This window comes from Homalodisca vitripennis, chromosome 3 (genome assembly GCF_021130785.1).
Source record: "Homalodisca vitripennis isolate AUS2020 chromosome 3, UT_GWSS_2.1, whole genome shotgun sequence".
NCBI classification, from domain to species: domain Eukaryota; kingdom Metazoa; phylum Arthropoda; class Insecta; order Hemiptera; family Cicadellidae; genus Homalodisca; species Homalodisca vitripennis.
Window position 1 is genome coordinate 96,340,241 of NC_060209.1, and position 16,496 is coordinate 96,356,736.

Consider the following 16,496-nt stretch of genomic DNA (forward strand, 5'->3'; position numbering starts at 1 on the left):
GCTTGTTAATGATTCTGATATTATATGGGAGGTCGTTCCACAATTGACAAGTGGATACAGTGAAAGATTCGTTATATAAGGCTGTCCGATGAATTGGAGTTGATAATAAAGATGGATCCCTACGAGTTCTACGAGCACCGATATCAGACATAAAAACAAAATTTTGGGCCAAATAACCTGGATAACCATTATGGATTATTGCGTGCGACAGACTAAGTAAATGAAGATCTCTAAGTTATTTGATTTTAATAGGGATTATTGCTCAAAATAAGGAGATACATGATCACCATGTCTTAAGTTGAAAATGAATCGAATACAATAATAATTCTGTGCACGCTAAATTTTACTAGAATCACTGAACAATGGCAAATGTCCGGAAAATCCTGTTTCCTTCACAAATTTAATAATTTATGGTAGACTATTTATAGAAAATATATTCCAGGTTTTGAATGTAAAATTGCGAGATTAAAACTATATGTAGGTTTTATGTACAGCAAAAATATGTAGGTAACCATTTTGCTAAAAATCGAAACCTACCCTTAGCTACAGTTGAGGCTGTTCAACTATCCTATCAGTAAGAACAACACATTCCCTGCCTAAATAAATTAACAGACTTTAAATATGACGACTTTTCAAGTAAGAAATTAATTTAGTATATTTTTGTTTTTTAATCTGTGGTACTGGAAATATTATAATATTGCGTACACTTTTTTCAAAATAATAACAAACACTCATAAGTTTTATGAAGTAAACTGTACATCTTGGTTGATTAAAACACTTTAACGGTGGCTACATTAACTTACAGTACAAGTACTGAAAAAGGCGTCTTGATATAACAACAAAATTATGATCTTCTTAGCTGACACACATAACGGCAGATGACTGTAATGAATATAATTATATGTTATCTGTAGGGCACATTCAAATTTTGTGTGCAATATCTGTATGTTGACTTCTTCTAGTCACAACTTGGTACCTTTGGCCATCTGCCACTCATCTTTTAACTTGTAATGCGGGGTTTTTTCTGCTAAATGTACACACTTGGCATTATTCAACATGTTCGTTCATACAATATCCAGTTTTAAACAGTATTATAGTCTCATTCAATACATATTAACAATATTATTCTTATCATAAATGGAAATTACAAAATAAAATGTTCAAAAAAAGATCTCTCATGATAAACACTTAATTCAATAGTTACTAAATTGAAAACTATTAATTACCATCTTAATTATAAACTAATAAAAGATGCAACATCAAGTGTAAGATGTAATATTTATACAAATTTGTATTGTTTTAGAAATGTTAACTATTTTCAGTGTCAAAACAACTCCAAAATGTTATCTGGCCTCTAGTGACTAAATATATTTGTTCATTCATCGTCAAACATTTGCAATTGAAATTATTGTATATAAGTAAATAAAAAAGAACTATGACTGCACATTTTAAAATTTTATTTTCATATTAACCCTCCGCCACCCCCTAAAGTACATGTCATACTTTAAGACAACCAAACTGCAGTGTAATTTAAAATTGGTTTTCAATTAATAAAAACAAAGTTCAAGAAATTTATAGAGAGAGGAAATTTGGGGTAGTTCCAGGTTCAAAAGTAGCAATTTTAACTCACAATTACAAGACCTTCTGGTTTCCTTTCAGGCTGATCACAACAAGCTCATGTAGAGCAGTTACAAGTAGTAACATCTCCATTTCAAACTTTGAGCCTTTTGTAGTTGCCAACCAGATTGATGCCAAGGATTTGGAGTCATCACAAGCAGAGCAATCCGTCTTCACTGAAGATTTAAAGCTTGGAATCACCGACCAAGCTCATGACTAGGATTTGGAGTCATCACAAGCAGAGCAATCCGTCTTCACTGACGATTTAAAGCCTGGAATCACCAACCAGGTTCATGACTAGGATTTGGAGTCATCATAAGCAGAGCAATCCGTCTTCACTGACGATTTAAAGCCTGGAATCACCAACCAGGTTCATGACTAGGATTTGGAGTCATCACAAGCAGAGCAATCCGTCTTCACTGACGATTTAAAGCCTGGAATCACCGACCAGGCTCATGACTAGGATTTGGAGTCATCACAAGCAGAGCAATCCGTCTTCACTGACGATTTAAAGCCTGGAATCACCAACCAGATCCATGACTAGGATTTGGAGTCATCATAAGCAGAGCAATCCGTCTTACACTTAGGATTTAATGTCTGGAATCACCGACCAGGCTCATGATTAGGATTTGGAGTCATCACAAGCAGAGCAATCCGTCTTCACTGACGATTTAAAGCCTGGAATCACCGACCAGGCTCATGACTAGGATTTGGAGTCATCACAAGCAGAGCAATCCGTCTTCACTGAGGATTTAAAGCCTGGAATCACCGACCAGGCTCATGACTAGGATTTGGAGTCATCACAAGCAGAGCAATCCGTCTTCACTGACGATTTAAAGCCTGGAATCACCGACCAGGCTCATGACTAGGATTTGGAGTCATCACAAGCAGAGCAATCCGTCTTCACTGACGATTTAAAGCCTGGAATCACCAACCAGGTTCATGACTAGGATTTGGAGTCATCACAAGCAGAGCAATCCGTCTTCACTGACGATTTAAAGCCTGGAATCACCGACCAGGCTCATGACTAGGATTTGGAGTCATCACAAGCAGAGCAATCCGTCTTCACTGACGATTTAAAGCCTGGAATCACCAACCAGGTTCATGACTAGGATTTGGAGTCATCACAAGCAGAGCAATCCGTCTTCACTGACGATTTAAAGCCTGGAATCACCGACCAGGCTCATGACTAGTATTTGGAGTCATCACAAGCAGAGCAATCCGTCTTCACTGACGATTTAAAGCCTGGAATCACCAACCAGGTTCATGACTAGGATTTGGAGTCATCATAAGCAGAGCAATCCGTCTTCACTGACGATTTAAAGCCTGGAATCACCAGATACTCTATCTTCAATTTATAATTTTTACTGATAACTAATAAACCCTCTCTCTTCTAATTTAGAATTTTGAATAAGATTATGTTAAAATTTGTATTACTATAGTTACTGTCATCAACAATTAACAATATACAGATTTTTAAAAGCCTGTTATAAAACTTTAATTACTAATAATTTAAAATTGAACTGGAGTCCAAGGATGAAAATAAAATATGTAAAAAAAAACAATAATTACCGGTACTGTTATATACAATAATTGTGCAGCGCATTATTGGAATCCTTTATTCTCATGAAATATATCAAACGAAACAAGAATAAAATAAAGTAAGGAAAAAACTTAATAAGCATACACAATATATAAATGAGATGGCCAAAACAACAAATGGCCTGTTATACAGTGATAATACACAAAAAGAAAAAAAAATCTCTGCGGATGCTGACACAGTTTCACAGCGTTATAGCCTACTTGATGAAAGATTAGGTGTCCTAAAGTTTATTCTATAATCGGGTCTCTATTTTGCTGTAGGCTTTAATTTTGTCTGTACTGAAGGATGTTTAAAATTGGCTTTAAATATGTAAGCAAATTAAGACACTTACATATTTACATCTTAATAATAAAGTTGGATTTGTTATTTTAGTTTAACTCTTCAAAATTTAATCAGAAAGTCGGCATATCCTGTCTTAGTGTAGAGTATCAATTGCCTGACGAGTTTAGAGGTGTTCTTAGGGTTCTCTTGTTCTGTAACATCTCCCTTGTACCGATGGTCATGTTATACAGATACAGAACTTATTTTTGAAGTCATTGCAATTTTAAATCCTTTCATGAATTATCTGACCCTCTTTAGGTAATAGTGGTGACAGACTTGCAGTTGATATAATTAATCGTCATTATATAGGAATTGTATTGGATAATTGGAAAATATTTAGTTTCTTTAACTTGTTTGTTTTTAAAAATAGCTAAAGTTTATATGAAGCTGAGTGTTATATCTTATTTTTGTTAACATGTAAAGTATCAGATGTCATCATCAGTTAGTGCAGACCAAAGATATGCACCTCTTGCAGCTTGAATTTTCTTGATAATAGACTGTTAATAGATCTTGGGTTAAATATGTGTGACCGGTGGGCTTAGAGGCAGGGAGGGGGCGCAACAGCACAAAAGTACTTAACTTTAAAGACAAATGATTAAATTATAAATAGGTTTTATGAAAAGAAGTGCTACTTTAACAGTCATAATTATAGTAGTTGGGAAGCGGGCAGCAAGTTCGGTGCCAATTTGAGGGTCCTGCAGTAAAAGTTTGTACTGGGCCCAGCTCAAGATAGGGCCGGCCCTGATTGGGCCATCTGCTATGTAAGTTTTTCTTAATGTTATTTTGCATAGTGGTCTTCTCAATTTACCCACGCTAAGTGAATATTAGACATATTATGGATAGTAGGAAGTAATTTAATTTGTAAATTCATATTTTTATTTTGTCTTCTCCACTTCTTATGTAAACAGAAAACCTTGGAACATTTGGAATAATGTGAATCAACATTTTTAATAAATTGAAAATTTTAACATTTTGCTTCCTATAACAATTCATTTATTAACTTACCTGATTTGATTACTGTGTTGCAGTTTTAAAGAACAGCTGTTTGATAACGCTCATTGTTGAAAACAACTGTTTGATTATACGCTTAGCTTCAATAATGATAAGGAATTAAAACAATCAATAAAATTGAAGGGGAACTTTTCCGGATACAGCAGATTAAGCGCTGTTATCAGTATATGATAAATATATGAAACCTTATGTATAAATATATGAAATATATATATGAGTACAAAGGCTACCGTATCATATCATATTGTGCTACTATGCTGTGGATATGTTTACAAAACTACAACACCTATAAAAGTCATACTTAAAAAACCCGTTGTGTGTTTGTTGTTTTAGGTCCATCTAAACAATCATATCATAACAATAAACAACTAGTAGGATGTTGCATTACAAACATTACGAAAACAACGGTATCTTTTTTTTAGAAATGAATTACTATAGGCTAATGTTAATAATTACAATACTCTGGAAGGCACCAACAGTCATTCTACATTTTATTCATCTCATAAAATTATAATTAAACAATATCTTCTCATATAAATTTGAAAAAGACACTGCCATAGAGACAAAATGAACCGTACAGCACAGAGCATATGCAAGCACAGAGCACAGTGTAACTAAGTTACGTTCTGGATGGAGTGACACATAGCTGTCGTCATTGCTATTTATATTGCCGTTTGTTTTCCGCTATAGCAGATTTTTCCACAAATCTGCTATTGATTGTTTCAAATAGGTGCATACTTGGCAAACAAGTCATTTAAACATATTCTGGCATATAAACAATGTTAAACTAATTAGTGTTTTTGAATTCGTTACCGCGTAACTTAAATAACTAAATGGTTGTTAAGTATAAACAATAATGCGTTTTAGCGGACACTCATGGAACTGCCCTCTCACTAATACTGCAGAAAACTTGTAAAAAATACGTTGTGTTTCAAATTTTATACACACTGAAGGGATCTTGTAAAATATATAAGAGATACAATAAAGATTAAAAAGACAAACTTGTATGTAATAACAAGACCAACAAATCATTGGGGTCAAGTTGATCCAGGTTGCGTCGTTCACTTGCTGAACTCAAAAAACTGTTTTTTTGTCAAAATTTTCAAACTGTCACAGCACTCCTATTAGTAACTATATAGAAACGTTTTTATATGAAATCTGAGTGAAATTTCTTTTAGTATTTAAATATTATAAGGAAAAGTTTTTCAAGACAAGCATACGGGAGGTGTAGGGTTTGACCATTAGTTAGGTTTACAAACTATCTGAATAGTTGAAAAACAATTACCTTCACACTACTATATAAAACCGGAGTTTTTTTTTTAAATATATGTTAAAAACCACAAGGAAAGTATAACATTATTAAATCAATTATTTTTAAAGTTATTTTTTAAATCATTAAAACCTTTAATTTCATTTCATTAGGTAAACGATGGATCTTTGCATTTAAACATATTTACTCAAACCCCCTGCTCTTTCTGTTTGCTTATTAAAAAAAGTCATTAAAATATTCAAAACTAGAAGAAATTTCATGTAAAAAATCGCTTCAATATAAGTGTTGTGACGGTTTGAAAATTTTGACCAAAAACAGTTTTTAGAGCGCAGCGAATAAATTGACGCAACCATAAAGTGAAAAAAAAAACTATTAGTGAAACACGCGTGGCTAGCAGATCTGCTGTACCCTGTAACACCAAGCGACGCGACGTCAACGTGGCAACGCCGCGCCGCTCCCTCTCCTATGCCGAGCGCCAGTCCTATTTTGTAATCAATTTAACTATAATAACTACATAGTGTGATGAATGGTGAGACAGAACAATATAGCTTTGTGTCAAAATAAAAAAATTGTCATGTGAAAATAAAAAAGACAAATGTTTCAAACAGTACAAATATTATGTTCAAATCTCAAGCTCTAGAAATATTTTGATAGCCATTACGCTTACTTAAAGATAAAATTATTCTATTAATACACACGCTCAGTGAACACATGCTCCTATGTGTATTTTTGGCAAACGTTTAAAAATGAAACCCTAATTTACCGTAGACGCTGACAAGTTAGGCTATATAGTAACAACAATACAGAATTTGTAGACTGTTGAGTACTCACAACATGTGTGGGTATCCTAGGCAGCTTTGTAGGCAGCGGCGAGACGGTGGAGATACCTAGCGGACTTCTGTTGTACTCGGAGGAATACTCAGACTCGTCCAGCACCTGCGTCACAGATCAGCTGGTTAGTAACTAACTAGGGATCGTTGCGGTACCTCCGGGCCCTGATCTCACGTCTGGGAGGTGCTTCCAGCTACGGGTGCTGGTAGGTGGACACGGTCCATCCACTGAATTAGCACACCTAATTTCAAAGGAGTGATTATGTATTGCATAGACATGGTCAAGGTGCTGAATTAGAATCGCCCATCAAGCAATCAATGTGTTTAATTACAGATAGTGTATAATAATTAACATATGCAACCCCCCCCCCCCGACACTTACATGAAGTCTACTTCATGTACAGGGTGTGCCAAACTGGAGGTCCCGAGTCCGAAACACAAAATATTTGTATATACACGTGTGGTACAGAGTATTCTTTTTTAAACTACAGGACAAAGAATATTATTTGAAAGAGTTAAAAAAAATTAAAATGACACTCTAAAACAACAAAATTGGAGGTTTACAAAATACACATTTTTTATAAACTATTCTCCTATCGCTAGATATTTTTGAGTGATGGCTCAATGTTGAATAATAAAAAATTGTTTTCAATATTGAAAACTAAAACCTTTACAAGTTATATCACTTTCCATATTCTAAAATTATTTAAACGTTTCAAAATGGCGGACCAGCATATACAATACTTATAGGTTTTGCAACAAATATTCATTACTTTCTATGCTTTTAAAAGTAATATAATACTTGAACAAATTATTTTAATGAATTTTATTTATCACTTTTGGCACATGAAGATACTTAACAAAAATCTATATAATTCAACAAAGACTTAGATAACATAGAAAACATTCACGTGGGTTATTTATTATATGGTACTTCGAGTAGCTCGTTAGGTTTTAGACGTTTTTGAAAAATAAAAGTTCGTTTTATACTTAAATAATACGTCTCTAACAGTTTATCAGGAAAAGCTTCAAAACAGTTTTACATTTTTGAAAATAAATACATGATTATGTATGTCTTTGAATATTATTATTGGTGGAACAATTACTAACAGATTAATATGTTTCTATGAACAATAACTTATAACTTTGGGAATGAGTCACATAAAATGAGTACAGACCTGTACCCACCACCTGAGAAAATATAATAGAGAGTTATATACATATAAAAGAGTATTATGCACTATGCCGTAATTTACCATTTAAAAAAGGCTTTAAAACAATTAGAAGTGCTTTTTTATTCTTATTACAAATAAAATTGGAAATATAAACAAATTGAAAAGTATATAAACACTCCTAAAAATACATATTTTCCAAAAAAATTTTAAATGTTTTCAAATGACCATAACAAAAAATAATTAAGAGTTAGTCTCATTTCTCATTTTAAACGCGAATGAAAAAGAACATTTATTCCATTAAAAAAGTACCTTACATAGGGCCCAGCACGTTTTATACTAGACAGTATGTTACAGAAAAGACACTTAAATATATGCCTTATTTGAGTAAAACTCGCTAAAATATATAAACTTGTTTGAATAAAAACTTCGAATTAGATTTTCACTACTGAAAATATATAGTAGGTACATTGATTTTGAAAGTCAATTCTAACTTAGGTATTAATCCCAGACACTTCTACTAATGCATTAGTATGTTTTAAGTCAGGTTGTCTACCTTTACTCAAGACTGAATAGTGAAAAAAAACTGTGGGGAAAAAGTTTATTTCATTCTTATTTTAACTCTCCATAGACATTCTAAATTCTCATTTAATGCGTGGTACCTAGGTTTTAGTATATTCCACGCAACTTTTTACAATGGGCATTTAATTATTTGTAAATATATCTCCTCGTAACGATGCATTGAACATAACCATTAATACATGACAATAGTCTTTTGGTTCTATTGTTATATTAAATGGGGGGGGGAGTTCTTATTCATTGTATGGACAAGGTCTATAAGCTGATTTAGCATCTGCTGGATTCAAGGGAGTGCTTAATCAGCACATGGGCACGGTCAAGGAGCTAAATAAGAACTCCCTTATTTCAGGCCATGGATACGGTCGCTGCGCTGATTTAGCACCCCCTTTAGTGATGTCAAAACGGTGTCAGGTGCGAGGGTTGCTATGTCCAGGGGGTGCCAATTCAGGCGCACTAACCGTGCTCTATAACAGGGTTCAAGATGATCAGTCACAAAATAATGTGTTAGAATTTAATCTTACCATGTTTAAAGTGTTAGGTATACCTAATCATAAGTATGCACAGTATGGAAATAATATCACTCTATCCCCATAGTTTGATAAAGCACTAAAATAGAATGTTCTAATATTTTAGTATAACATAACACCAGATTTAAATTTAAAAGAATTTCATAATATAGTCCTGAAGGAAGTTAGATAATATCTGAACTCTGTAAAACAAAATCATTTTGGATTATGCTAGTATATTACAAATAAATCATTATTTTATAATATAACCCTATAAAGTAAGTTTCACTCGAATAAAGACATGGCAATGGGTTTTCATTGCCACTAGAATCAGTATAATTTGAAGATATTTGTTTGACTTAATAGATAATAAATCATACAAATGCTATTTTATTGTATAATTCTATAATACGAGATCAAATATGCATTTCTACTTCTTTTTTTCATAAAGTCATGAAGGATTGATTTTTAAACTTTAAATTGGACCAATGAGAGTTTTCTAGGCATCTATGAGTTGGTCTTAAAAGGCTTAAGTTTGAATTATAAGATTATATCGTTAATGTTTTTCTTTTAACCACGGTTAAGAGTTTTAAGAAATCCAAAACCAAAATGTATCATACTTCTACTGTTGATCGAAGGTCATAATAATAAGCAGCTTTTAGCATGTTATCAAGTGTTTAAATGGCTATACATCTTGGAACAAAATCGAATACGGTATTTTGGTAGATTGTTTTGGGATTTTACGATAACTTTATGTAACATAGCTGTGGTAGGAAGTGTTTATTCAATTTGAGTGTTGAGTTTGAAGAAGGACCCTTAATCTAGGGTTGAGTTTAGCTCCACTTCACCTTCCTCCTAGTGCAGCGTCTGCAATCTGACGCTGTCTCAGATTTGACTCCTGGATTCTGGAGTCATGTTAGTCAGAAGACATCCAAGAAAACTAGGTTGCTTTATTGTGCTTAGAGATCTTGTCAGAAACATCATAGTGCACTTAATTGTACATCTGATGAGGCGATGTAAATAACTCTTTAACTAGATTGCACTATACTTTGGTATTTTGTAGTGCAAGTTTCTCAGATAGTAGATCGTTTTGAGATTCTTCGTCGTCAACTGTTCTTGGATGTCTTCAGACGAACGTGACTCCAGATTCCAGGAGTCAAATCTGAGACAGTGTCAGATACCAGACGCAGCAGTAAGAGGAAGGTGAATTGGAGTTAAACTCAACATTCACAGCAGATAACTTACATTACACTTGTCGTGTTTTAGATTTCAATTAATTTAACCGATTGCATTTATACTAAGGATTTAAATTTAGCATTTTTTTAAGTGAAATGGGAGTTTTTTATGAGATTTATTTTGTTTTAAAAACTCTCATTATTAAAAATACTTAGTGCGATAAATAATATAGAAACTTTAATTAAACTGATTTTTTTTATACATTTAAGGGTTTCATTATGGAAACGTGTAGCTTAAACTCTCTCAAATAAAAATTGGTAGAATACTTTGAGTGCATTGGCAGGCGACATATGCTGTAAGAAGTCTGACAAGGATACGCCCCCCCCCCAATCGAGAGTTATAAAATCTGTCTTAATCAATTTGTTTTTTCATTTTGACACTAAAGTCTTAAGAAAGTAATATTTCCACATTTTCGTTGCTTGTTCTGTTTCCTAGATATTAAATTAAAAACGTTTAAATTGTCGATATAACAGTTGTAATACGGAATATACAGGCGAGCCTAAAGACCATCAAACGTTTGGGTAAAGGTACTTAAAGAAAACACGAGACAATGGGTAACAAAAAAATTGCAGACAATTGTTCGTCCAAAGATCACTTATGAATTGGCATAAAGCCAACATAATACATAGCATATATAATTTCGAAAAGGAAATGAATAGTGGTGTCATGCATTAAATTAGCGGACTAACCATCGGTCGAAATTAGACCATTTTTGGTTGCCAATTTTTGAAAAATGAACTACCAAGGAAACTGTAATTTATAAAACAGACTAGAGATTAGAAATCTGGAGTCTTAGATAAATTAATACGGAGTCAAAATATGCTTTTGAGAGTTCATCTGGAATGAACCAATAATAAAAATAAAATATTATAAGGACCAATCCCGTTTTTTATATTGCACCGTCTTGGTTCTGCTGTGACGATCGCCATTTACTATTGGACTCTGATCAGCAGTTTTGGGTGGTTGGTCGTTTAGTGCAGACCATTTGAGAACAGTATTCTTCAGTTAGATTTAAATAATTAGTGTTTTGTTTATATTAAGTGTGCCTTTCTAGAGATAGCGTAAATGGAGGTGGCAACTCGTTTATTGTGTTTTCTGACTTATGTTTGTCACAACGCTCTAATATATACTAGATTATAGTTATTTGTTAAGTTATCGATCTGAGGACGAAATCAAATTGGAGACCTCGAAACTGAGTGTGGCTGGTTTTGTTTTATCACTAAATGAAGGTATATCTTCCGACAAATCCTCTTTCTTTCAAAATCCTTCCATCCTTAAAAGTACTTTAAAAAAATTCAAAATAAACACTTTTGTAGGAAAAACAAAAATTTACTTTCGTGACTGAAGGAAGTTTTTAAGAAATTATCTATTACTAATGCCACGGCGGAATGTAGGGTGAGAAACAATGGCGGTTTATTGTACGAGTAAATGCTTATTAAACGGTTTGTTGGTAAGCTGCAATGCCATCTCAACTGAGGTGATGCTCCTTATCAAAGAACGACTCATCACGATGACCTACTCTGCTGACAGCGACTTTGTCCAAAGATAATGACAGATGTGCTTTTGTCATCACCAGCGATTTCACCACACCTGCTGACTACAGGCACCGTGCGGCGCGGCGTGCGCCAATTTCAATATCTTGTCAAGAGAAAAGTATTGCAGAACTTGAAATAAATAACATACTATATAATAACTAATTTAATTGTGTAATTAATTTTTCTCAAAACCCTGTAAAGCACCAAATGGAAAACGGGATACTAAAAACCAACATTTGTCGTAAACGATCTGAGAATCTTCTATACCGCTATATGATGCTCATTAACTGAGACATTACCTTGTTTTTTCTAAACTTGGAGCAACTGGCACCTTGTACATTAAGAGATATCGGATATTGTGTTTCATAACAGTTGCTTGATGTTACTTAGAACTTGTAAGAAATGTGTCGTTTTAGTCAATGTGATGAGATACTCGCGATAAACATTTTACGCAATATCGAACGGGTTTTAACCTTAAATTTGGATTGATTGATATTGCCAAACGTGCTTATACAAACCACGCGCTACATATAAGAAGCTTAGTTTGAATCAGTTCAAAATTACAGAAATTATTGTGTCCTTTGAATATATGTCTCAACTCATGTGTTAAATTTGTTTTAGATTACAGTAGCTTTGGGTTCTGAAAGACAATACAAAACCTTTCCCAGAAGTTCTATAAAATCTACCGCGTATAATGTATAAATGTATTATATAAGAGATAAACGAAACAGAATTCCGGATATTTGCCATCGTTCAGTGATAAAATGACGTTTAACCTAGATTTTAGTAATGCATTAGTTTAGTCATTTACCTGAAGAAGAGGTTAGATTGAAAATCCCGAAACGTAGATTTACTGATTGTATTGTATTACTGAACGGAAAAATGTCCCGAAAAATCCTGTTTCCTTCACAATACTTCCATCGTCAAAAACAAACTTGAAACAAGAGATAAACATGTTGTAAATTAATATAAAATAGTACAAATTTTAAAAAGCAGTATATAAAACGACAAATTATATGGCTCTGACAGAGATAAGGATATAAAATACTTTAAAAACAGAATTAGTTAACAATTCTGAATATTGTTCAAAACTGTGGATGTTCGTGTGAGGCATAATTAAATACCGCTGTTAAATTCTTAATCAAGGGTTTTCACCTGTATTTGAAAATATTTGCTGCTGGAGAAAGAAAGGTGAACCAGCAACACCAAGTTTGTATCGAGTCTACTAGTGGTCGTGTCGTGTACTCAGCAACCATGAACTTTACAATCTCCCCCGCGGGCGGAACGCTACGTGCGCTTGCGTGAGCTGCACCGGTAGCTCTTATATCGCCCACGTCAATAACAGGACATTCTAGTAATACGGCTTTAACATGCCATACACTAGAAAGGTATCCTAATCCTCAGTTTGAGTGTGGCTACCTTGCGATAGTATAAGAACTATAGTATTACTGCGAATGTTGTGTTTAGCTCCAGTTCACCTTCCTCCTACGTGCAGCATATGAAATCTGATGATGTTGCAGATTTTACTCCTAAAATCTGAAGTCATGTTCGTAATCAGCTTCTCCATTCTTCGTCGTCGACTGTTTTTGGATCCCTTCGGACGAACATGGCTAGATTTCAGGAGTCAAGTCTGCAACAGCATCAGATTTCAGATGGAGGAAGGTGAACTGGAGCTAAAATCAACATTCGCATTGAATCAACCCTTCTCACCATAGCTGCGTTATGTGTTACTGCCTTGCAAAACATGTTTAATTGACGAGCTACGTAAGTATTAAAAACCTATTAAACGAGTAAACTGTTCTAATCAAATAATTTACTTTCTAAATATATCTTATGATCTCTTCTAAATATACCAATAGATGCTATTAAATTAAAGGTTAAAATACTTACCTTTTTCTTGTTGTGGGCCAAGATGAACCTTGCACCTATAAGAGCTCCCAGGATGATAGGGACCACTCCAAGGGCCGCCAGGAGGTAAGCCGTCAACCCTAGAGTCTCTGGGTACACAACTTCCACATCTTTATTTACAGCACCTACTTTCGCCCACTCTTGCCCCGGCCGTGGTGATGTTCCATTCTTCCGTTCCTCCTCCACGACCACTGCGGCCTCAGTCCCCGGCCTCGTGTCCACGACTGGCACCGTCATCGCTGGGAGTGTCGTGAAGTAGATGGGGAACTGATCTTGCTCCTCCTCAGCGGACGGTCGAGCCGGTGAGTTGGTGGTCTGGATCTCTGGGATCTGTGTCTTTGGTGAGTTCACTGATTGTGTGTCAACATTAGTAACAGTTTCTTCTGATGGACCGATTTCTTCCTCAATATTAAACGAAGTCTGCTCAAATACGGCTGCAGAACCTGAATCTTGTTCAATATCTGTTTTAGTAGAATTTTTAATTACATTGTATTCAGATTCATTTTTAAGTGTAGTCAATTCTGTTGGGTCAAGAGAAAACGTGTTGTTGACATCAATGACATCAGTTACTACTCCACTGTGAAAATCGATATCGGTTGAGACGTATCGAGGAGTCGAGGTGGTGACTGGAGTCACTGTTGTTAATGGTTTTGTAATTATAACAGTATGCTCTGTTGGAGTCGTTGAAGCTTCGGTAGTTACAGGGGTTGAAGGCACATGAGCTGTAGTCGACGGTGGGTTTGTACTTGTCATGGCAGAATGCGGTATTAAACCAGCTGCTGTCGTAGTGCTGTTAACGGCTACTGAAGCAGAAGCATTAGGACCACTTGCCACTTTTGAGGGTACGTTTCTTTGAGGCATATGTGTTGGGATTTGGCGAGGTAAATGTGGTATTCCAGGAGGTACCGCTTTCGGTCTGTATATTTCTCTTGACCTAAGGCTAGAATCATTTTTAACAACAGTAGACTTTGGAACAATTGTGGGTTGTTTAGTTGTGTTAGCAGAAGGATCCGAAGAGATGGTTTTGTTATTTTTATGGTGCTGTGACGACATAACAGTTATTGTTGGAGGTTCTGAGGGATCTGGGTTTTTATTTTCCAGATTATCCATAGATGCATTATTAGCGGAGTTGGTTATATTTATAGAACTGGTTTCTCTACCTAGGGATTCCACCGCAGAATGTTCTTTGGCCTCCTGTAACGCTTCCTCTATGGATACCGACGTTACAACCGCCGTAGATAAGATTTTAGGTACTGGTTGCAAGTCGGTACTGTTGGTACTGTTTTTTCCTTGTAAAATTGAAGTAATATTTGTCTGTGAAGGCATGGATAAGGCCGTATCTTTAAGCTTATTTCGTACAGTGGTATTAACACTTGTGACAGTTGGGCGACTGGATGATACTCGCTCGGTACTACTTTGCGTGGGTGGTTCTTTGATAATTGTCTTCACTAGGCTAGACTCTGCTGTCAAAGGAGAACTAGGTGTTTCTTGTTTTATAGCTGCTAATCTTTGTATTGGTCTTGATAAGATTTGCCTTCTCTTATGTTGAATAAGTTCTACATCTTTATTCTCAAATGTATTCTTTGACTCAGATAACAGTCTTTGATGTGTCTCTTCACGAATCTTAGAAGTGTCTATGTGATGAATTTGATGACGATTCTTTTTGTATAAGCCAACCATTTTGGAGCCAGGTACGGAAGATACAGTCGAGGAATCTGAGGTACTTACAAGATTTTCAGTTGTTCTTATCTGAGCTGGTACTCGTTTCTTATAATAATCGGATATACCTTGTTCCCTAACGTGAAGCTTTTCTCTTGGCACAGAGTTCCTCTCAATGGCTTTTTTTACTACAGTAACATCCATGTCCTCTTGAAGTATTTCTTCGTCGGAAGGTTTACTTTCCTTCTCTTCATGGTGAATTCTCGATCTTGGTTTTGTAATAACAGATTTGTTATCTATGGAATTAGCACCGTTCGCACCACTAGGGGTTGGAAGTACAGGAGATAGCTTTCGACCAAAATCTAAAAAAGGAATTATGTCATCTTGAGGGACATCTTGATCTAGCGGTCTGAAGTACTGGTAGAGAGAGTCTGACATGGTTTGTGGCGCGAGTGTTGTGGTACTGAGAGCTGAAACTGGACGACGTCTCTTCTTGGAACTGGGAATGCTAATTTCTGTATAAAATTCAGGACTCAGCTCCCGAGGCTGACTAGAAGCAGAGCGCCTTCGATTGTTTGTTGCCGACAGTTTTTTACTCCTCTGCACGTTTGGGGCAGTCGCTTCCGTCGAGGATTTCTCAGGTTCGACCTTCTGGTTCTCGCCGTCAGAGGAAGTCTCAGATGGTATCTGGTCATGGGATGATGCATTCGTCCTCCACTGTTTTCTCTTGGGACTCTTCGCCTTGGCCTCATCCAGGACCTCGGCGGCGCTCGTCTCCGCCTGCTCCGAGCTCGTTTCTGGGTCTCGTTCATAACTGGACACGATCTTCTGGTAAGGGCTGTTACGAGAGGTCGTCCATCTCCTTCCGGAAGTCCTTTCTTCGCTGTCATGGCGCCGGAGTCTCGCTTCAGAGGTTTGATTTCGTTCTGAAACAAATTACATCTCGTGAGTTTTTCAGAAAAAAATTACGTCTGTATTATGGTTTATTAGAGTTACTGAAAATAAAGTTTTCATAAATTACACCATAATGTATCATTCATTATTCATTGAAAATAACGTGAGAGTTTCAGAAATCAAAGGGCCAAGGAGAGTGTTGTAAATATTTTTACTTATTGCGGGATTTCAATTTTAGCTGACAAACAGTTGGATATTCGATTAACATTGACATTTTTGTCGTTTTTTTTTAATAAAAGTGTCATCCAAAAGAGTTCATCACAATAAATATCTTCATTATATTTCCGAACATGAG

The 16,496-nt window shown here is 35.3% G+C and overlaps 1 protein-coding gene across 1 annotated transcript in view; it reads right to left on the bottom strand.

Annotated features, from left to right (window-relative positions):
- LOC124358293 overlaps positions 1-16,496 on the bottom strand; it is a 208,662-nt gene that overhangs the window by 69,022 nt on the left and 123,144 nt on the right. The window contains 2 exon segments of the mRNA XM_046810591.1: positions 6,654-6,758; positions 13,571-16,173. Coding sequence (XP_046666547.1) covers positions 6,654-6,758; positions 13,571-16,173 — 2,708 coding nt within the window.